Consider the following 22,431-nt stretch of genomic DNA (forward strand, 5'->3'; position numbering starts at 1 on the left):
TTCCCTTTAAATATCGAATGCAACGTCACATGTTGTAGCCTATTTGTGCCCTAACAAAAACATGCCACAAAGGATTTTAAATTAAACTAAATAAATAAGTGTTAATATATATTTTGATACATACAAACGTAAAATCATTATTAAAAAACCTTGAATTTACCTTGCCCAGATTAATCATCACCTTTTGTAAGTTGCTAAAATTTACTTCTCTTGCAAAATAAGTTTCTATGTAGTAAACATGTCAAATTTTTGACCACTTAAGAGTTGAAATGTTAAATTTTATTTTGTACAAAAGAAAAAGCGATGTGATTAAATACACAAAAAAGAAAAGGCAAAAAACTAAACAAAGCAAATGATATTAAAACAACAGAAAGTAGAAGATTTTTTACTCCTAGTGAAAAAATAAAAAAAACAAATAAAAAATAGTATGAAGTTTATGTCATATATTTTTGGCAAAAGGTATTTAAAGATTCAAATTTTTTTCAAAAAACTTGCAAAGTAAATTAAACAACAACGGCAAAACTTTGAAATGACGATCGAAAAAAACTGCTTAAATTAAAATTATTTGAATCAATTGTTTAACTTAATTGACATCAACGCCAGAAACAAAAAACGGCAGTTAATTAAAACAAGATTTTATGAAATTCATTGGCAAAATAAAAAGTAACCAAAAAGCTTTTAAACTGCCAACATTATTGGGACAATTCAATGCTACACCAAATACCTATCAAAATAAAAGGGGCCCAAAACTCTAACAGGATATATTGACCCTTATGTAGTTTATTTTAGCCAAAACTCTCACACATTTACTTCATTGTCACATGCTGGAAGTAAAGAAGCATCAGACGATATTTCAACATTATTCGGCATGTACTTCTGTTCGTTAATATTTTTCAGTGGTATGTATTTTTCACTTCTTTCTTTGTTTAACTGATTCTGTAACAAATTTATAAACAACTTATAAAACAATTATGAAAGACAGTATTAATTTATTGGTGTTCAATCGTTTGAAAGAGTTATATATTACATGCAAGTTTTACCAAATCTTATTATACTAAAAGCAAATGACAAAAAAATTTAACCTTTTAATTTACCCACATCGTTTATTTTTTAAAACATTTTAGAAACTTACCTGAAGTTGAGTGTTTTGCATGGTTGAGATAAGAGGAGTTTGATCTCCATCCTCATTTATTGTGTTTTGGTGGATATGGATTGTTGAAGAAGAGGATCTGATAATGCAGTTGATCCTCTCTTCCACACATCCGGCAGAAACACGAGCCTCAGCATCATGGTCCCAACCTTCCTCGATTGTGTTACAAATTAATCCAATGACCTAAAAAATTATAAAACTTTCTAAATTTTTTAATTCTAAATTTTAAAGAATTCAAAAATTAAAAACGATGTCAAGATAAGCACAAATTTAGACTTAGTGAAAAAATATTTACCCAATGCTGTCTCCATGAATCTTGTATGTGAGGTCTCATCTTTTTCTCCACAACATAATCCTGCATAGCCTCAGCAGAAGGAGAATGACCAAGTTCAAACTCATAAGGCATAAGGTAAGGACTCATAGCTCCTCCTATTATTACAACAAAGTGTACTTTACCAAATTGGCCGGTAGTGTAGTGCAGTGGTCAGAACACTACCTAGACTACATGAGGTCCTGGGTTGAAACCCCAGTGATCTTAAGCTGTAGCGGTATAAACTCCTGCTGAGCAAGCACCTAATCAGCAGCTTGATTGTTGGGAAATTATTATCTACAATATTTCAAACTGCCACTGCATTCCAACTTCACATACCGAGGATAAATGTATGTATATACAAAAAAAATTAAATTAACGAAAATTTTTCAATCTGTTTACTTTAATAAAGAAAATCATATGTATTAGGTAGCTCCATTTAACTTTTTCAGAAGCAAAAAAATGTAACTTTTCATATTTATAAACCCTAATTACCTGGTAAATCACTACACCTAGTCATTATCTCCCATTGCACCAAGGCAAACGCATACATGTCAATTCTAAGGAAGGCATCACGCTGAAAATTGATTGCTCCCTCCAAGATTTCTGGAGCCATATACCGTCTAGTTCCCACCTATTAAAAATACTTCAATTTACAATAAAAACAACAAGATACCTATAAAATTATTTCGATATTGAAGCAAACAAACAATAACTTAATAATAATTGAACTATAGAAAAATAAATGAACTATAGGCACCTGATGTTAAATTTGTTTAACTTATTAAATGAAACAATATTTTGTACAATTTGGGACAATAGTTTAATGATTGTTTATTACCTGGCCATGGCTCTCTCCTGTACTTTCACCAGGTTCAAACTTAATAGCAAGACCAAAATCAGCAATACAAGCTGTTAGGTCATCTTTGATCAACACATTCTTGCTTTTAAAGTCGCGATGGGCTATAGCAGGCTTGTAACCATTTTGAGATTTTCTATTTTCAAAAAAATTCTTAGTTAGGTAGTGAAAGATTTGTTTTTAAGATGTTTAGTTTTAAATCACATTGGTAAAAATACATAATTATCCCTTATGTTTTAGATCTTAGGTTGTTGCATATATTACCGATGAAAACAATTAATTTGCATACCCGCACAAGATATCTTCATGAAGAAATGAAAGCCCTTTAGCCATTGTCTCCGTGAAGACAAGAGCTTCCGATAATGTTACAGTCTCATGTTTTAAATAGTCTGCTAACGAGCCCTGTTAAAAAATTTGTGGCCATTTAAATTTTTTTTGTTAATTATAAGCATCTTTTTATAACAAATGAATAAAACATTAGGTCTACTTTAAGTAAGCTAGCTTGTATCCCATTAAACAACTTACCTTTGAATGAAACTCAGTGACAAGCCATAGTTCGGCCTTTATACCATACCCACGACTTGCTGCAGCAATAAACTTGAGCACATTTGGATGTTCGTGAATTCTTTCAGTGTTAAAAATATCTTGTTCATTTTGCCATGATTGCTTATCCTTTGGTTTAGAAATCAAAAATAAATAAACATAGGCTTTTGGTTAACAATATTGCAGATTTGACACCAGTACATTAAATAAATATTAATTAAGTTGTCAAGTCAAAAAATGTTTTTGAATTTTTATAATATGAAATATCTTTTCACCTGCATTGTAAATATCTTAACAGCAACAAATTTGTCCTGAAGTTGGGCTTTCCATACACAACCGAATCTTCCTCTAGCTTTCATCTCAATAAGTTCTGGTAAGTTCAACTCAGTTTGCCCATTACCTGTAATGTGGGGAGCAACAGTGGACGTTGTAGCAGGTGTCTCCTAAATAAATAAACAACAAAAAACTGGCTACTTCATTCTTAGATTTAACTTAACAGCAAATTCTTTATCAAGTGCAAAATGAAACAAATTGTTAGGTTTTTTAAATAATTAGAATATTAAAATGAAAATTTATGAGTTATCCTACCACACTAGCAACATCATCATCAAATGGTTGTTTTCTTGCTCTGTAAAACCAATAAGCCACAACAATGATAATACTGAACAATGTGATTGGAATAAGAGTACAAGTTAAAACTAGGAAAGTCTGATTATCATCCATCGGATGTTCCACAGGGTCAACAGGAACTGTAAAAATAATCGGTTAAGTTTACTTTACACCAAATAATGGATAATAAGTTGACTAAAATGCCAACCAAGTACAATAATTACATAGTAAGTAGTGGTAAAGTTAAATGATATTATTTTATTTGGCAAGAGTTTATTAATTGAAGATGAAAATGATCCTAATAACCTTCAATACATAAAAAAAATGCTAGCGTCACACTAAGAATTTTGTAGATAGATAAATTTTAGTTTACCAGTAGATTCAATTTCCGAAGGTTCCTCGTAAAAAAATTGTGAGTTACAGAAGTCACCTTCACAGCAGCAGAAGAAGAGTCCACCTTTTTTATGTGCTGATGTAGAACGACAAATAGGTCTACAAAATTAATTTATTTCTTGCATTAAATAATCTTTACCACAACTTTGTATATCTAGGTATGACAGGTTTGCCATTTTATGGTTGTTGTTAATAACAGCAGGCTTTAACCTGTTATGGCATTATTTTTGATATAACCCTATGCCAAAATACACTTTTTGATAAATCTTACCCATCGGAGCATTTTGGTGATTCCAACCAACATCCCTTCTTGACAACTTCAATCACTCCACTTACATTTGTCCATGATGTGAAACAATGAACAGTTTCATCATGGTCAGGAATTGTACATATTTCAGTCGTGTTACATGCTCCAGTGTCATCCAAAATCTATAGAATTAAACGGATTTTATTTAAAAATAAAATAAACACTTTAAAATAATCAACAAATGCAGGGTTGCTTGTAGTAACCTCTGGCAAATAACTATTCAACAACACAAAAAATAAAACAATAAATAACTTGTATATACAAAGATTTTTTTTAAAATTTTGCCTTAACCTACTAATAGGTAGGTTTAAAAAAAGGTTTACTGATCCCAAACCTACTGATAAACATCTGTGTGTGTTTGTACTAGACATCACACATAGATTGTGGCAATTTAAAAATTGTTTTATTATAAAATAGCACGCCTTTAAATAAAACAATTCATAGCATTTACTGAACATAACAAAAGCTAAATTGCTTCTTTTTATTTATTTAGTTTTTTGAGTATTTGTTTAGTTGGCTAAATAACCACAACCTTAAACAGAACCAAATTTAAAACTTACTCCTTCGGGACACAGAGTGTTTCGTTGGTCAGCTTTAACAGATTTTGTAAAGAAATCACATTGAACTTGAGCATAAACGCTTGTTAATAAGCAATTAAGAATCGCAAGAAAAAACATTATAAACCCTGCAAAATAAAAACTTATGGTTAAATATATTAATTAAATGTGTTAGTTAATTAGAAAGTAAAACATACACAAATGAACTAACTAAATTTAAAAGAAATGTAAACCCATATAAAACAAATCTGGTACAAACAAACACCCTTATGTTAAGAAAACTGCTTGACAGTATTCTATAACGGTTTAAATCAGGATATTGAGTTTAAGAGAACTAGACAACAAAGGATCCCGCATACTTTTGGCCCAAATTTTATAAAGAAAAGTGTCAATAGGAGGTTTACTACACGAAGAATTTAAAGTAAAATATTTTTGTACCAAAGCGATATCTTTAATTTAAAAATTGAATAACTGAATACGCAGCTGAGCATTGCTATTACTTCATGTTATTCGTCTGTTTATTGACGTGCCATAGGTCGAATAAAAGGCGACACTTAAAAATTACGTGACTAGACAGCAAGGCGTCGAGTGTCACGTGATCAGTATGGACGCATTTATTTAATACGCTACTCTCAAAAAAACGATTTCTGTTAACGTACACAAAGCATACATACAAACGTAACTAATTAACACAAAGTTGTAAAAAGATTAAACTAGAACAGAGTTATTTTTAAAATATACATCGCAATAACGTGATAGAAATTTAACTCGTGTAGATTAATACATACTTATTGTATAGGCCTATTGCATAAAGAAGCGAATTTATTAAAACAACGCGCTAATAAAACTTGTAAACAAATTCAAACAATTAAACCAACACGAAATCATAGCTTTCTTGTTAATAAATGACTTAAGGAAGTAATTAAATTTAATTCTTCCACAAATATGTTACTTTTGTGAGAAATTTGGCGTCGGTCATCTGACACGCAACACGTTTGTAGCCAGCGTGGCTTCAAACGAAGGGCTTGCATTCAAACATTCTGAATTTTATTGACGTAAGGCAGAGAACTTAAATACGTGATATGTCTTAAAGTACGTGTAATTCGACAAAAGATTAACTAGATGGATGTAATTAATGAATTTAAACACAAACTTTCAAAAAAAACACCATTCAACCTTTCTATACTTAACCATTAGCTTTAATTTAAACCTAAACAGTTTTACATAGGCGTACACAGAATAAAATCATAATTAAAAATTTCAACAAAAAAATTGAACTTACCAGTAGACTTCTTCATTTTTATGGTAGTAAATTTTATTCTTCCAATTTAAAATTAATATTATATCTCTTGTATTTTAAATTACATAATTACTTATATCTTAAAATATTAAATATTCGCTAAAAAGATATAAACTAATTAGCAATATAGCCTCCAATAACATTTCTTAATTACAAACATTAAAAAATGTCGCTAAAACCATATACTTTCACAATAATCAATTATTTATATAACTTCTTGCATTTTAAGTACTTCATTACCCCAGCTGCACCAACTTGAAGTTAAATTTCGTGCAAACATTTCCAAATATTTAGACGTCTTAGAAGATGAAGAATTAATTACAAACTTTTCAAGCAATTTATAAATTGGAGGTTTGTGTGAATGTAAACTGCAAGGCACACTGCATATAACCTTATAAGAAAGGTTAGTTTGTAGAGTAGGTGACCTTTTGTATCCAAGAAGAAGAGTTTCATAAGGTTTTTTGTGCAAACTGTCAAATGGAAATATCTCTGTTCCGTCGTTGGTCACTTTTACCCAATGCCATTCAGTAACAAAACAAATATCCCAAATTCGGAAGAGCTTATTTTTAACGAAGTTCATGATGCGCTGGTTGTTTGTAACCCAAATTGCAACCAGGCATTGCTCAGCACATAATTCTGGGACAGGAATTTCAACAATGTCGTCAAAAGTAAGCCATTCATATTTTCTTCCTCTTTTAGCTGACTTGTTTTCCCAAGGTGGATCGATTAGAATACAATTAAATTTTCCTGTTGTTTCACATTCAGTAAGCAACGGAGAAAGAAAACTTACATCTGACATAAGAAAGCTGCAATTTGCTGGAATAACATAAAGCTCATTATTGTACTTGGATAATGACATAAATTCAAATTCATTTAAACAGTTTATTTTTATGTCATAATTATTTGCCATGATTGAAAAGCTTCTTACTCGTGGACTATCCTTTACTATTTCATTCATTTCCTTTAAATAGGATTGCAATTTTTTTACTGTGAAAATAAGTTTATCTTTTATTTGTTCATGATACTCTTGGGCCATTAGTTCAACATGATTAAAAGGCAATTTTCGTTTTTTATTTCTTTTTGGCCTCGAAACAGTTTGTTCCTGTTTGCTTTGTAGTGTATTGCAATACAAACTTATATTTTTAGTCTTAGTGCATATATAAGGTTTTTTTAAATCAAAATATTCACTTTTTAAAATATGTGGTAATGGACGGGATTGGTTCAAAACTGTTCTATCATAAATTAATTTCAAATATTGGTGGTGATTAATTAAGATCCCATCCCCAATTTCTAATGAGTAATTTTCTAGTGGTGGAATATGTTCTAGTTCCAGTCATAAATTCTTCTTTTTTATTAAAAATTCTTCGAGAAACTCATGATATTCTTTCTTTTGAGGGGCTGAAGTTGGCACAAAATGGCCACCAGAATGTCTTAGCACTTTAGGGTTGGTGTAAAGTTTTAACAGTTCGTCACTCATTTCTTTTTCAATAACTTGATCTGTGTCACCAATCACATGCATTGTCGGAATCGAAATATTGTTTTCATAAAATGTTTTATGCTGGGTTTGTTGACTTTTAAATCCAGCCACAAAAATGGCAAATTCAAATCCTTTAAATCTTTCATCTCCACTTTCTTTTAAAGAACAAATACAAGACAACAATGAGGCACCTTGGCTAAATGCTAGTATCCCATCAAATGGGCCGTTTTCTTGTAATGCAGATGCAACAACATTTAAAGAGTCTTCAAAACCAAGACATGAGTCAGTAACTTCTTGAGCTAGATAAGATTTGTCTGGTTTAGAAAACCACCATCCTCTCAAGTCCTCATTTTCAATAGGAAGAAGGTTTGGAGCATCAATGTAATGCAATTGAGCATGTTTTTTTAAAACCTTACGCAGGGACCCAGTTCTTTCTCGAAAAATTTTTCCATTTTGACGATATCCATGCAAACAAAGTAAATTTAAAACGGTGTTATTACTTGTCATGTTTAACTAACCATGGTAAATAAAATAAAATTTTTAAGACTAATATTCAGATAATATGATTTAAAAAAAAAATTTTGATAATAAGATTTTGGATCTCTATTAGTTTCGCACGCCCTACATAAACAGGGTGTGTAACCAAAATGCGGCACATGTAATTAAACAAAAAGGTTGCATAAATTAAACCCTTACCCTAACCCTCACATGTTCAGTTTACCCATTAACACATCTGACTCGTAAAGCGGACTAAGTTATACTCATTAAAACATATTTCAACTAATTTTTAATGTCTGGTTGAACAATTGCCATACTTAGGTTATAACGCCCTGTTAAATTCGGGCGTGCGAAAGTAATAGAGATCCAAGATTTTTTACCAAAAATTAAAAGAAATGTCAAAACAATACCAAATACAGAAATAAGTCAAAAATAGCAACATTCAGACATTACACAGACGTATAAGTCCGTGTTTTCAGATTTTATCTACCCAAGAAAACTTTTAAAACATGCCATAGGTAAAACTTAGAACATGTTAAATGCGTTGTTTTGCTAACATTAGATCAAAATGCTTCTTATCTTTATATTTCTAACCACTACTAATACAATTCTATCCAAAATAAACAAATCCGCGATGGTCGGTAATGACGTCATGATGAAACAACGTCGAAAGAAATCACTAGCTGTCGCTGTTTGTGGTACAAATGTGTTTATCCTCTCAAAAATTAATAAAAAAACTAATACTTGCATATTAGTATTTAAAAATTACGCTTCTATATAAAGAATAAATCATATAGGAAGGTTGATTGAGTGTGTAACCTTTTAACACCGTTTTTTTGTATATATCTTTATGTGGGAAATTGTAGCGGTCTCCGTCGACCCAATCGGAAGGTTTTATTTTAAAGTTAAAGACAGTTAATTGTTTTTCTTAACTAGCTAATTGCTCGTCTGCTGGTTAGGAATTCTTAAATTAACCACGCAGGTGAATTCACTGTATAATTATATTATACGGCAATTTCTTCAAATCAAATTTAAATTTCATTAACGGTAAAGCAAAAATGTAAAAATTCCAAAATCCAACTGCTTTGTAGGAAGGCATAAGATAACTAATTTAAAAAAGAATAACAAAGAATCGAATCCCATGTCAAAAGCAAACCACAGATTTTAAAAACAAGTTTAAGATTAAAAGACATGTCAAAATAGGAGTTATTATAAGGTTTTGATGAAATCAAGAAACGATAACAAAAATAATTTCCACCAAATGTGAAATAGTTAAATTTAATTGTTTTTAATGTGAATGAAAGGTTAGCTTATGCACAATAAGCTACAAAATCGAATGCGCGATCTTAAAATATAGTATCAGTTACTTAAGCCCAGTCTCGAGTTGCCTGTGGCAGTCTAGGGTATTATATAGATTATAAATGTCCGATAATTATGCTGCTGATTACGTGTTGGCTCAGCAGGAGTTTATACCGTTTACATCGCCTTGTTCAAGGGCGCTACAGCATGAGAGGGGTGGGGATTAAAGCAACAACCTTACGTGGTGTAGCAAGTGTTTTTATCACTACACCACGCTGCCGGTTAGTTAAATATAAATCATTGCAGATGTATTAAATACCATACAGATTTATAATTTTTTTATTTTGTTCTAACAATTAATCTAGCTCATTTCAAAACACAAATGTTTTTCTATTGTTTTTATTTTATTGAAAATACAATCAGCTCTCCATAGCTTGAATGCTTTCTTCGGTATGTTTTCCCTTTTCCAAATCAACTTGTTTAGATTTTGCTTTGTGGTCAAGGATTCGCTTTCTATCTTTATCCAACTTGAGTTTTACAATAACAACCTAAGAAACAAATACTTATGTTTAAAGATTTGTCTGATTTAAAAAGGTTGTTCACAGTTTACCAGTTTATACTTTAAATAGCAAATTCAAACTATTTTATATTAGTCTTCATGTATATTAAATAAAACAGTAAAAGAAAAATAAATACACCTAATAGTTTAACTTTACAAAAGTAAAATTTTTAAGGCAATTTACAAAACATTGTTCAAAAAAATAACTACAACTTGTTCAGGCCAAATATAGTTTAAAAAAATATTCTCGCTTTTGATTACTCATAAAATAATCTATTAACAAAGAACAACCAGTACAATTTATTTACTTTACTGGGGTGGATTCCAACGTGTACAGTGGCACCATTGGCTTTTTCACGTTGAATACGTTCAATGTGGACCACGTATTTCTTCCTGTAAACTTGGATAATTTTACCAACTTGCTGTCCCTTAAAATGACCTCGCACAATCTAACAACAAAATTTATAAGTTTATTGTTACACATTATTGATAACTGTTCTTTTATTATATATATTAGTATTTTAGCCCCAAACTATTACATTTACCAAAACTAAACAGTGATTGGCAAACATGCCAATATACTTTTAACAAATAAAACAATAACACAGTCACATATGTATATAACGTTAAATTGAAAATTATAAAAGCAAAAAACTAACATTTCATACAAAAATAACAGCAGGTATAAACACCAAAGAGGTTTTGACTTTCAAATATTAAATTTATTGTTTAAAAGAAAAGCGGTGTAAGAAAAAGTTATTTCATGGGTAGTACTAAAATACGGGATGCGGAAGTTGCGGGGTGCGTGAAATACCGAGGCCGTATGTAAACGTTAACAAAAAAACGCTGAATGCGGAAAAGGACGGACTTTTTATACCCTCCCCTAATCTTCCCTTGTGCTTCATATTCTATTTTTTTTTATTAAACATGATAAATGGGTATTTTTGGTCTGTTGGTTTAATTCCCAGCGCCGCTACCTTTTTGCAACACACTAACAGATTATCTCAGTGTATCCTCAATCATAACCTAATCTGCTAATAAACATAGCTGAATATTGTTTTATTAAACTGGTGTTATCACCTTACATTTCTATTTAAACCGGACATAAAGAGACTTGAAACTAGGTATTCCAATATAGGTAAGAAAAATGTTAACCACCCGATCAGTTATTCTTCAATTAGTCAATACATAAAATCAGAAAGTATATAAACATACATTTAAAAGTTTAACAACCACACTTTGTTATTAAGTTATCATAACAAAATCTCCTGCAAGATCTTACCTGTACTTCGTCATCTTTGCGAATGGGCATACTCCTTACTCCATATTTTGTTCGAAGTTCTTTCGATAATGGAGATCCCATAAACTTTCTTCTAATATGGGAAGGAGCATTGAAATACTCCTTTCTGTTCTTACGGCGCGACGATGTCTTCAGTTTATTGAACTTCATCTAAATAACATAAATGAACCTTTTATTGTTTTGCTTAACCAGTTCTAATACAACCGCCTATTAACAAGTTTTAAAGTGAAATTGATCAACATTGTCAAGCAAAAAGATTTGACGCTATTATAAATTAACTTATAAGCAAAGTTTCTAACTTATATTGGATTTGTAGTATTAGATTTACATAGATTAAAAAACAACAACACACAAACCTTGGCCAGTTATAAAAAAAAGGATCAATGTGTTGACTAACATCCGGGAATTTTAAAAATTTGCTGTGTCAAAATTCGTGATAAAGCATTTTAATTTAACACGTTGCCAAAATGATTTATTAAATTTGAATAAAATTTAAACTAATAAAATTACGTAATAATCTTAGTTTATTTATGCTTTGTTAAATTTTTACTAATAGAAACTATCATATATATTGTGCCTACTGATAAACATATTCGATAATGCTAAAACAATACAATTATAGAACCATTTAACCTACATAAAAAAAAACTAGAATCACCACCCATGTGTAAAGAGATATGAACAGTTCAAATTCACCAACAATATACTAACTGCAAACATAAACTTAAGAGTAATTATTTTAAACAAATATTTTCTTACGTATTGGCCTGTAAGTGTTAAGTCGTCGGGGTAAATAAAAACATATACAAAAGGTAAGGTTGAAGTCTAACTTCTATTTTTCAACTTTTAACTTACTTAAACAACGCATTTTATTTACATTTTTTTATTTAAAACAGTTTTCAATGGCGAAAAATCAAACGAAACGGTGGACTATGACCTTTCAAATTATTCTTTTTTGAATTATACACAATGAAAAAGTTTTGAATTGTTAAGCGAAATTCTAAAACAAGTTTTGATACAGATGTTCTAATCTTATGTATACTACAAGAACATTGAAACTGCACGACTAAAACATGATACAAAAAACTTTAATGTTTACAATTCATTTTTTAATACAAATTTTTGGTATCATTCCAAAGTTTTTACAGAACATAGTCAAGTTCGTATCTAACATATTGGTTTTTGTCGTCGTTATAAACTCTCGGAAAAGCTGGAGTTAGAGATGCTTGAGCTCCTATGTACACACCATTGTAAATCTTCCAATACACATCCCGAACCTAAGAAAATAATATAAAATTGTTATTCATGTGGTTAGTTATACATAAAAGGAAAAAAAAGGAAAAAGAGTATTAATCGAGAAATACACACCTTTCTTGCTGGATGAAAAAGCCCCTGTAAGCAATATTGCAACAATCTATTTGGTCCCAAAGATACTCTTATTCCATCAACTGCTGACATCACAGCCTAAAAATTACAAGTTTTAATATTAAAAAAAACATTCAAAAGCTTTAGGTAACTTAGTAATGCTTATAACATCAAAAATAAATGACTTGAAAGCAGGAGAGCAGTGGGGGTCTAACCCAGGACCTCATGTAGTAAAGCCAAGGGTTCTGACCATTACACCATGCTGTGCGTGATTTAAAATTTAAAGTCAATAAAATGTTACCTGAATAACATGAGGAGAAGTCTCAAAGACATTTGGCCATACATAGTTAAGCAAATGATTCAGGGCATCTTCGCAACCAAATCCATAAACACCTAGTGACATGTGTCCGATGGCTGCTGATGCAATTTGACGATGGACAAGATCTCTCTCCATAAGAGCATCTTCAAATAATGGAACAACCGCATAAATGTAATCCTTGCCCATTTCTCCAATGTATTCAAATAGAAAGGACATTGCCTAAAAATCAAATCAATGTAAAATAATTTTATTTTATGACTAGAAATAAACGTACTTCTAAAGAAACAACTTAGTTTTAAATAAAGTTTTTAAATCTTTGCATTTTATATAGTATTATATATGTTATAATATATAAGTGCTTACCTTTAGAACACCATTTTGTACATTAAGCTCGGGTACTCTGTATTCATTCATGAGAGCTGGAAGTACGGTGAAAGGAGAACATGTTTCAGCCACAATAGCTATGGCAACAGTTGTGCACACACGATTTTGACGTTCCTGTACTTTCAGGTTGTTTAACAAAGTAGCAAGCACATCGTGCGGACCGATAGCTTTCGCAATGTATCCGAAAGTATTAACAGTAGCACGGCGAATTGACTTCTTATGAGCCTTGTGTTTAAAGGAAAACAAAAAATTGTTTAAAAATGTAATAAAACAACAAATTTTTATAAACTTGGAAAAAAAATTTTTGATGTAAAAAACGGCAGCATACTAATTGTTTAAAATTTTCTTACCTTTAAAAGTTCCAGAAGTTCAAAACAGATCCTCATCCACTCCCTTGCACTCACATATTCTGCTCCTCTGTCTGCGATTCTTCCAACCAAGTCGATGCAGTTCTCTTGGACCTTTTCGTGTCTGTTTTTTAGGATTGGAGTAAGACGAGGAAGAAGATCTTTGATCGGAGGTGTCATTTTGTGCATTCCTTAAACAAAAAATAATTCTCATTAACTTTATTACAAAAATTTATAATTAAAAATATTAAACATTAAATATTACCCTAAGTTAGATGCATCGTATTAGACTAAAGTAAAAACTTTTAAAGACTTACCAATGACATTGACAATCGATTTAAGAGCCCCAAGAATCGACCCAAGCACCTCAGGATATTCTTCACCCAAGTACTCGTACAACACAACCCCTAAATGACCCATCAATTTTTCCTCCTGACAAGCCAACATGACGACAGATATACGAGCAATAAGATCAGCGGCTTGCTGTCGAACTTTGGCTGACTTGTTGTTCAAACGCCATAAAACAGTTCCACAAATCTGGGAAAATTAAAAAAATTTGTCAAAAAAATTACTACAAAATTCAAAAAAAATATTAAAAAATAAAAATGACTAATTTTACTAATTTTTGTTTTTACCTGAGGCAAGTAAGCCTTAACTCTTTTTCCCAAAGTGTTGACCACCGTTCCAAAACCATTCAACATAACAACATCTTCAGTTGTTTGTTCTTGGAAGGCATACAGGATTCCGTCAATCAACTGTTCCTCCAATCTGTGATCTATCTCAGCTGCTCCCTGGTTTGCTAAAATCTATAAAAATTTACAAAAAAATATCTGTTAAAATATATATATAATGAAAAAAATATATATAATGAAAAATATATATATAATGAAAAATATTTAAAGAAAGAAAAATGAGAAATTAAATCGTTTTAATAGTAAGTTGACTTATTTTTTCAACTTACTTTGTCAATAGACTCCATCACCATTTTCCTGTACTGTTCATTCTCATCTTTCAGATCATCAACAACTCTGTGCACTATTTCAGCTGCACCAACCTTTAAATTAAAAAAAAAAAAATTATAAAAAAGATAACAGTGAATATGAAAAATTTTTTTTTCAAAAGTTTTGGTATATACCTTTTTTAAAAATAAAATTAAAAGGGCTTGGAACAATAAAATTACAATACCTTGTTAGCAATCTCAACAGTAGTATCAACCAACTGTCTGTAGTTTCTTCTATCCAGAGCCATTCTGTGTTGCCAGAAATGTTTAAAGAAAGAAGGTAAAATGTCAGATTTAATGTAAGGTGGTTCAACACCATCTGTTGCACAACATTGCTTCACAACCTAAAAAAAAAATTGATTGGAAACTCAGGTATTTATATTTTTATGTGTCCAAAAATATTTCATCCATCTGCATTTATTCAATAAGCATTTTATCAATGATTAATTTTCAATTAAATAAATAATCTAGTCAACAACAAACCTTTAACACAATTTTCTTCATTTCCTCATCAGGGGATTGAAATTCTCGAATAAGAATCAACATTACTTCTCTGGTGTAGTAGTTAGCATACTCAGCATCCATAAGAGGAATAAGATAACCGATGGCCTTCAAGAAAGCAGCTAACCCCTTTCCTCTGTGAATAAAAAAAATTGTTTAGTTAAACTTTAAAGAGTGATTTAAAAAGTTAAAAAAATGTTAAAAAGTTAAAAAATTTGTATAATTTTACACTTAGTAGTAACTAAAGAATGTATGTTACCTGTGAGTCCTAATACCCTTCCATAGTGGTTTAAGAACACTATCAAAAGACTCAATTCCATATGGAGTGGCAGCTTCTGCCAACGCAGCCAAAGCAAGGGCAGTAATTGTGCGAACCTATAAGCACATTTTAATATATTTTATATCTTAATAAAATTTTTATGGAAGTCTGTGTATTTAAAAATATATTTAAAGAATAAAAAAATTAAATATTGTTGTTAGTTAGCAAAATTATATTATTTCTACAGAAATGTGGCTAACCTTTTGTTGTTCATCTTCCAGGCCAGCTTCAATTGTTTCAACGAGATTCTTTAAATGTGGAAGAATGGCACATCCCATCAGAATAGCTATCTGCTGTGTGATCTTAATTCCTGTGTGGCGAGCCTACAAGATTGTATTATAAATACATAATATCAGGTATTAAACTAATAAACTGTATTTTTTAATTTATTTAGTAATTGTGTCAATATAACAACTAAACAAACAACTGATTTGACTTACAGCTACATGCAGAATATAAAAAACTAATATTTAAGATGTGATGCTCTAATGTTTAAATAAGGTAAAAAATTTAACACAACATTGGATTTTAATTAAATTACCTGCCATGACTTTTTACTTCTGCAGACAGCTTTAAGAAATGGCAACAGCGATGGAATTCCAAGTGCAGAAGCTACCACTGCGAATGCACGTGCAGTTGTGTTACGCACATATCTAAAAGGTAATTTTATTTAAAATATATGTTAAAAATAAAAAAAATCACTACTGTTTTAATAAAAGATAAATCTTATTATTTAGACATACAACACTGAGCACATAGTTACTATTAAAATTGAAAGTTTTAATAATAAAATGATCTTTAGCCTAGTACTTACTCATCCATGTTATCAATATCAGGTCTCATGACAGAAATCATTGTGGCAAGACCAGCTGCCTTTGCCAAGTTGGAGATAATTTCACGACCCTCGACTCTCGCATAATAATCCTCATCAATTAGAAGAGGTTCGATAACCACCAGTATTTTGTGCACATATGGCCTCACTAGGTCATCAAGTTTGTACAAAATACGATCAATCACCTGACAAAAATATAAGTATTTTACATTAAAATAGGTGAGTATTATGTAAATACAATAAACTAAGCTTTTAACTTTAAGTTCTAAGCTATTGTAACTATTTTGATATAAAATCAAAATTATTTTAAATACAGCACATTTTAAAAATAATCACGTTAACAGTTTTACCTTAACAAGCAAATGGCGTTCTTGGTCTTCCAATGTAGGAGACATCAGTAATGGTAAAATCTGATTGAACAAAGGCCCTGCTCCAAAGTCTCGAGCCTTGTCTGTCACCTAAAAAATATACCATAAACTTTGTATTAAAATTAGGATTAAATGGCATATTTACAAAACACAAACTGCAGTTATGTTTACTAGATCAACTTAAATTAAAATATTTTGTTTTAAAACTTAAATGCACCAAGAGAGTATTAACTAAATCTTTAGTAAAATATTTAATTTAGTAACTAACCTGTCTGAGAGCACTTTTTCTCATTGGAGGTGTTCCGTTCTTAATCTTAAGAAGAAGTTTCATGATTTTTCTTTCTTTTTGCTCCTCCGGAGACAATGTGTCCTCGTCAACATCCACAAGAAGTTTGTCAAAATATTGAATATCGTCGGGTTTCAAAAATGGAAGATTACCAGTAGGTTGATCTGTAATACCTGTAATTAGAAAAATTATTTTTGTTAAATTTTAATAAACCTCCTAAGTCTATGTTCTGCTATACTATACTAAATTAGATTTAATAACACCTTAATTTTACATTTAATCTAGAATCATACAACTTACCTTTCATTGATTTGTCCTCCACTTGGATATGAAATCCACTACTACCACTCATTGGTGTAGGAGTTGCCGTTATTTTACGACCTGGTGTTCGAATTGGCATGTAACCACTAGGTGGTGGTAAAACCTTGTAGCCTTCAGGAAACATTGTGTCGAGTTCGTCATCAGTGAGTGGACGATTTCTCTCATCAATTTCCCTTTCCCACCTCCAAGACTAATTTAATATTTTAAAGAAAAAATTATTTAAAACGTCATTTAAAAAAGTTTAACCAGTGAAAGTTAATTTATAAAAGGTTTAAAAAGTAAAAACGAAATAAATGGGCTTTTATCACAGAAAATAATTTTACCTGCAATTGTTCCGGCGTCATTGACATAAGTTGGCTTGAACTCGGAGTTGCCATTCCCATTGCTTTTATGCCAACTGGTGTCACCCCAGATGGGGTGTACATTGAAGGAGTTCCCCCTGGGGTACCAATCTGCTTGGGAGTAAATGCACTAGGTGTTCCACCGGGCGTAAACACTGGTGTTGCTGATGGTGTTTGGTTCCCTGGTGTTGCAGCAGCAGGGGTTAGATCCCACCTGGATTTACGCTTACTTGCTCCTGGTGTATCACGTACACTTTCACTTTCTCGATCCATACGACCTGGAGTCTCAGCCCATCCCATCGACCTTCCAGGGGTCTCACGCTCTGTCTTCGGGGTCTCATCCCATCTGTTTTTACGAGTACTTGGTGTTCCACCGGGTGTCACTGCAACTGCAGGGGTACCTCTTCCTGGGGTCGCTGCACCCGGAGCTGCATGACCTGGAGTTTCAGCCCAAGCTCTAGTGCTCACCCCAGGAGTTGCTGAAGCCCCAGGTGTTTCACCTCCCTTTACTCTGCCTGGAGTTTCATCCCATCTGTTTAAACCTGGAGTGTGGGATGGCGTTTCTGCCTGATCCCAAGTCATCCTCTTTTTCGGTGCAGCAGCAGCCTGAGTTGTTTCAGTTGGAGTTTGCTCATCCCATCTAAAAATATATAAATATAATATTTGTAATTATTTTACAATAAAACATCCATTATGTTACTTTTAAAACTTAAAGCATATAACAAACCTTCGCTTTTTAGCGGCTTGCAGAGCTGCAGCTTTATTATTTGCTGGTAAACTTTCTCCGGATTTCAACTTTTCAGAAATTTTCGATCTAATTTCTCTTTCTTCTTTTGTAAGTGACTAAAATTAAAAAAATTAAGTTTTGAATAATAACAAAATTCGTATCTTTAACCAACAACTGATGTAAAATACAAAAGAGTAACCCCAAAAAAAAACAAAATTTAAAGCACAAAATAATTTAAAAATATATTTAAAATAAGATAATACCTGGTACTTCATGACATCTCTGTACTGAACCAAACTCGGATCAGGAGTTTTACCTCCATCAGCGAAGGGATCACCTCTTTCTGGTGAGATCTGACGCCTTAATCGTTGTTGTCTGTACTGTCCTTCACGATTCAATATTGGCTGTGATCTTGTTTCAGCAAATGGATCAATATCTTGTCCCTATGGTCAGAAATATAAAAAGGGGCTTTTGTAAGCAATGGAAGATATATACGCACAGCATAGCAATTTTTGGCAATAAATTAAAAATGATTTATATTTATTATCGACACAATAGTGAAGTATATCAAGTCCAATGCTTAAAAAAAATATTAGATACAATTTTTGTGTGAATTAAACAGTTTGAAAATATTTTATATTTGAAATTTAATATGTTGTACCTGCGGAATATCATTAAGAAGAGCAATTGGAGCATTATAAGTTGGCCGTTTACCCAACAAAGTAGAAGGATCATTTGCTACATCCTCTTCATCTTCCTAAAAACCAAAAATAAAGATTTTTAAATATATAGGCTATATATAATATTTTAAATGTAAAATTCTTGAAATAAAAAATATATATAACAAAGATAACTTAACTTCCTAAAATATTATTTAAACCTGTTCATTTGGAGCAATAGATGTGACATATCCCGAAAACTTGCTGTCCGAACCGCCATAAATTTCTTGATCATAAAATCCTCCTTCACCCAATTTCACCCTTTCGTGGGGTTCACTATGAACGTCCTTTTCTTCAGGTTCATCTCTTTCTGGTGCTATTAGAGAAGCCTTTTGTTTCTGTACCGCCTCAATCTCAGAAACGTAATCTTCTCTCGTCGCCATTTTAGCTGTATTTTTCCGTCTTTCTAGTTTTTAGATATTATCTTCCTAGCTTACAAAACAACTAAAAATATCAAATTCTAGAAAATGTATTGCAATTTGTTTTAAAAGGGTTATATAAACAAGTTTAACGTGTAGATACAATACTATTTGGTTTCGTAACAGCCAGAAACAAAAATAAAACGACAGAACAACGTTGTTTGCGATTCAACAGAGGTTTTAACTTTAACGAGTAGCATTTAATTTAAAAATTTCACAAGAAAGTATACAAAAATGTTTAATTGTTTATAAATTAATAAATTTTTTAATAAAATCTTTAAAATCTCATTCTATACAAATAATCTAAAAAAAGCCTGTATATAGGTAAAACACAGTTTCAGCATGGAATATTTACTTTATCCTCATCATGACTGGAATAATGTTAAGGCAAAATTACGAATTTTAAAACATGAGTTTCTCTTGTTGTTTGGTTTTATTGAAATAGTTTAATTAATAAACACATTTTATACTTTTTTATATAAAGATACTTTATGTGTTATTGCGTTGGTCGTCTAGTTAAACGTGAATAACAGAAATCTGTAAATAATTATACTTTTCCAATAAGGCAATTCGTAAACCAAATGTATTTAGATTTTACGAATTCGTTTATAAATTTCGATTCGTTGCATTGTTGGCTTGTTAGTTGTGATAAAAACCAACAAGTAAAACTGATACTAAAATTTAAAAATATACTAATTTAAGGTTAGCTGATTAGATTGTATGATAAATTAAAATATTTGTTAAAATTAATAAAAATGAGTTCAATAGGAACAGGATATGATCTTTCTGCTGCTCAGTTCTCCCCAGATGGAAGAGTTTTTCAGGTAGAATATGCACTGAAAGCTGTTGAAAATAGCAGTACAGCAATTGCAATCCGGTGCAAGGATGGAATTGTATTAGCTGTGGAAAAACTTGTTACATCTAAATTACATGAAGAAGACTCAAACCAGCGGATATTTAATATTGACAAACATGTGGGCATGGCTGTTGCTGGTCTTCTGACTGATGCACGGGAAGTAGTGGAAATTGCCCGAACTGAAGCTAGCAATTATAGATTACAATATGGTAGTTCAATTCCATTAAAATATCTTGTAGAGCGTGTTGCAATGTACATGCATGCTTACACTTTGTATGCATCCTTAAGGCCCTTTGGAGCAAGTGTTTTACTGGCATCTTATGTCGATGGTGCCTCTCAAGTTTATTTAATTGATCCTTCTGGTGTGCCCATTGGATATAATGGATGTGCAATTGGTAAAGCAAGACAATCGGCAAAAACGGAAATTGAGAAGCTTAAACTGTGTGAACTTAGCTGTCGGGATGCAATCAAAGAAGCGTCAAAAGTGATATACACAGTACATGATGAAGTCAAAGATAAGGCATTTCAATTGCAACTGAGTTGGGTGTGCGAGGAATCTAAAGGAATACATGAACGTGTACCATCGAAATTACATAAATCTGCTGAAGATTTTGCTAAGCAGTCGATGGAGGAAAGTGATTCTGATGAAGATTAATAATTTATTTTTTATTTTAAACCAAAAAGTTCACAAACCATAATATCGCTATGCTGAATAAAAACTTTGAAGTTACATAAAGTAATTACTAAGTTAAGTTTAAAAAAATTGTTTAAAAAAATGTACTTACAACTATATATATCAAAATAATTTAATCAGGGCATTCTGGTTAAATAGTTTGATGTAAAAATAAATTTGCTTAAAATTCGTTACTTGTGAACCATCATTAGATTTACTGTAGTTTGTTTTGTTTCACATCTAGGTTATAGGCATTTATTTTAAGATATAAAATGGCTAGAAGTGCAGAGAAGGCGGTCACGGCTTTAGCCCGTTTCCGCAAAATGAAAATGGATGAAGGCAAGATCGTTGAAAGAAGACCTTACCTAGCAACAGAATGTCACGATTTAAGAAAATGTGAGAAATGGAGGCGTCAAATTATTGGTGAAGTTTCAAGAAAAGTTTCTCAAATCCAAAATGCTGGGTTGGGGGATTTCCAAATTCGTGATTTAAATGATGAAATAAACAAACTTATGCGAGAAAAGGGACATTGGGAAGATCAAATTCTGAAACTTGGAGGTCCGAATTATCGGAAAGTTGGTCCAAAAATGTTGGATCATGATGGAAAAGCAGTTCCTGGAAATCGTGGATATAAATATTTTGGTGCAGCAAAGGACCTGCCAGGTGTGCGTGAATTATTTGTACAAACTGCCACTACAACCACAAAGAAAACACGAGGTCACATGATGAAGTTAATTGATGCAGATTATTATGGTTATACGGATGAAGATGACGGGGTGATTGTTTCTTTAGAGGAAGAGCTAGAAAAAAAGTTAATCGAGGAAGCTACTTTGCAATGGAAAGAGAACACCTCCACACAGGAACAGGAAGATGAGGACATTTACGACTCTATCAAGGGTGAAAAAATGGAAGAGGGGTCATTCCAGTTTAGGGAAGTTCAAACCCAAGAAGGAGCTCGCCCTTTTGTAGCCCATGTTCCCGTTCCCTCACAAGAAGATGTACAAGATGCACTTTTGAGACAAAAAAAGCGCGAACTTTTAGAACGTTATGCCAGTGAGGCATTGCAGGCTCAAAGTGTGGAAGCAAAAACATTAATGGGGTTATGATATTACATAATAAATTTTAATATTTTTCAAATGAATTTTTTGATAACATGAATAATGTTCAAAATTGTGAGCAACACCACAATTATGTTATAAGGTCAGAACTTTTAGTAAATAATCCATATCTGGTTATATTTACCTTAAAATTAAAAATCTTTTAAAATGTGCACTGCCAATTTGCTAACTCACTTAAAAATGGTTATTGAGAAAACTATTGTTTTTTTTTAGCTTTTGGCATTTTCGCTATTAATCATACTGTCTTAATAGGTTAAATATAAATATTTTACATGTACTGTTAAAATAAATCAAAAATCACTGCAAATAAAATGATAAACTTTTTGTTAATTTTTTTCTCATTAAATATCGGGAAGAGTGTAATGATTAAATAGC

At 31.5% G+C, this 22,431-nt stretch overlaps 7 protein-coding genes across 7 annotated transcripts; 2 read left to right on the forward strand and 5 right to left on the reverse strand.

Moving 5' to 3' along the window:
* Positions 1-264: 264 nt before the first annotated feature.
* Positions 265-6,131, reverse strand: LOC145741382 (activin receptor type-2B-like). The gene is made up of 13 exons (XM_082558967.1): positions 6,011-6,131; positions 4,732-4,856; positions 4,136-4,293; positions 3,845-3,963; positions 3,451-3,611; positions 3,138-3,305; positions 2,845-2,991; positions 2,609-2,721; positions 2,302-2,455; positions 1,956-2,094; positions 1,446-1,579; positions 1,133-1,333; positions 265-936 (listed from the first exon to the last, which is right to left on the reverse strand). The coding sequence occupies exons 1-13, from the start codon at positions 6,024-6,026 to the stop codon at positions 799-801; spliced, it is 1,773 nt and encodes a 590-aa protein (XP_082415093.1). The 5' UTR covers positions 6,027-6,131; the 3' UTR covers positions 265-798.
* On the reverse strand, positions 6,128-7,186 carry LOC145741385 (N(6)-adenine-specific methyltransferase METTL4-like). Its single transcript, XM_082558970.1, has one exon. It carries the CDS (start codon positions 7,062-7,064, stop codon positions 6,234-6,236), a length of 831 nt encoding a protein of 276 aa, XP_082415096.1. The 5' UTR covers positions 7,065-7,186; the 3' UTR covers positions 6,128-6,233.
* A 24-nt stretch (positions 7,187-7,210) lies between these two features.
* On the reverse strand, positions 7,211-8,580 carry LOC145741388 (esterase OVCA2-like). The gene has a single exon (XM_082558972.1). It carries the CDS (start codon positions 8,010-8,012, stop codon positions 7,362-7,364), a length of 651 nt encoding a protein of 216 aa, XP_082415098.1. The 5' UTR covers positions 8,013-8,580; the 3' UTR covers positions 7,211-7,361.
* A 1,045-nt stretch (positions 8,581-9,625) lies between these two features.
* On the reverse strand, positions 9,626-11,338 carry LOC145741348 (large ribosomal subunit protein uL24-like). Its single transcript, XM_082558923.1, has 3 exons — positions 11,144-11,338; positions 10,170-10,310; positions 9,626-9,850 (listed from the first exon to the last, which is right to left on the reverse strand). Exons 1-3 carry the CDS (start codon positions 11,309-11,311, stop codon positions 9,722-9,724), a joined length of 438 nt encoding a protein of 145 aa, XP_082415049.1. The 5' UTR covers positions 11,312-11,338; the 3' UTR covers positions 9,626-9,721.
* Positions 11,339-12,035: 697 nt separating this feature from the next.
* On the reverse strand, positions 12,036-19,446 carry LOC145744037 (splicing factor 3B subunit 1-like). The gene is made up of 22 exons (XM_082562131.1): positions 19,152-19,446; positions 18,933-19,028; positions 18,535-18,714; positions 18,272-18,387; positions 17,527-18,184; positions 17,183-17,393; positions 16,865-17,055; positions 16,579-16,686; positions 16,211-16,413; positions 15,938-16,049; positions 15,597-15,719; positions 15,337-15,452; positions 15,060-15,213; positions 14,762-14,920; positions 14,538-14,630; positions 14,212-14,382; positions 13,894-14,113; positions 13,580-13,767; positions 13,209-13,454; positions 12,828-13,064; positions 12,530-12,625; positions 12,036-12,438 (listed from the first exon to the last, which is right to left on the reverse strand). The coding sequence occupies exons 1-22, from the start codon at positions 19,371-19,373 to the stop codon at positions 12,304-12,306; spliced, it is 4,035 nt and encodes a 1,344-aa protein (XP_082418257.1). The 5' UTR covers positions 19,374-19,446; the 3' UTR covers positions 12,036-12,303.
* Positions 19,447-20,057: 611 nt separating this feature from the next.
* On the forward strand, positions 20,058-21,182 carry LOC145743807 (proteasome subunit alpha type-3-like). Its single transcript, XM_082561853.1, has one exon. It carries the CDS (start codon positions 20,165-20,167, stop codon positions 20,918-20,920), a length of 756 nt encoding a protein of 251 aa, XP_082417979.1. The 5' UTR covers positions 20,058-20,164; the 3' UTR covers positions 20,921-21,182.
* A 27-nt stretch (positions 21,183-21,209) lies between these two features.
* On the forward strand, positions 21,210-22,370 carry LOC145743806 (pre-mRNA-splicing factor ISY1 homolog). The gene has a single exon (XM_082561852.1). It carries the CDS (start codon positions 21,211-21,213, stop codon positions 22,042-22,044), a length of 834 nt encoding a protein of 277 aa, XP_082417978.1. The 5' UTR covers position 21,210; the 3' UTR covers positions 22,045-22,370.
* Positions 22,371-22,431: the final 61 nt, after the last annotated feature.

The sequence above is a fragment of the Corella eumyota genome, chromosome 2 (genome assembly GCF_963082875.1).
Source record: "Corella eumyota chromosome 2, kaCorEumy4.1, whole genome shotgun sequence".
In the NCBI taxonomy this organism is placed as follows: Eukaryota; Metazoa; Chordata; class Ascidiacea; order Phlebobranchia; family Corellidae; genus Corella; species Corella eumyota.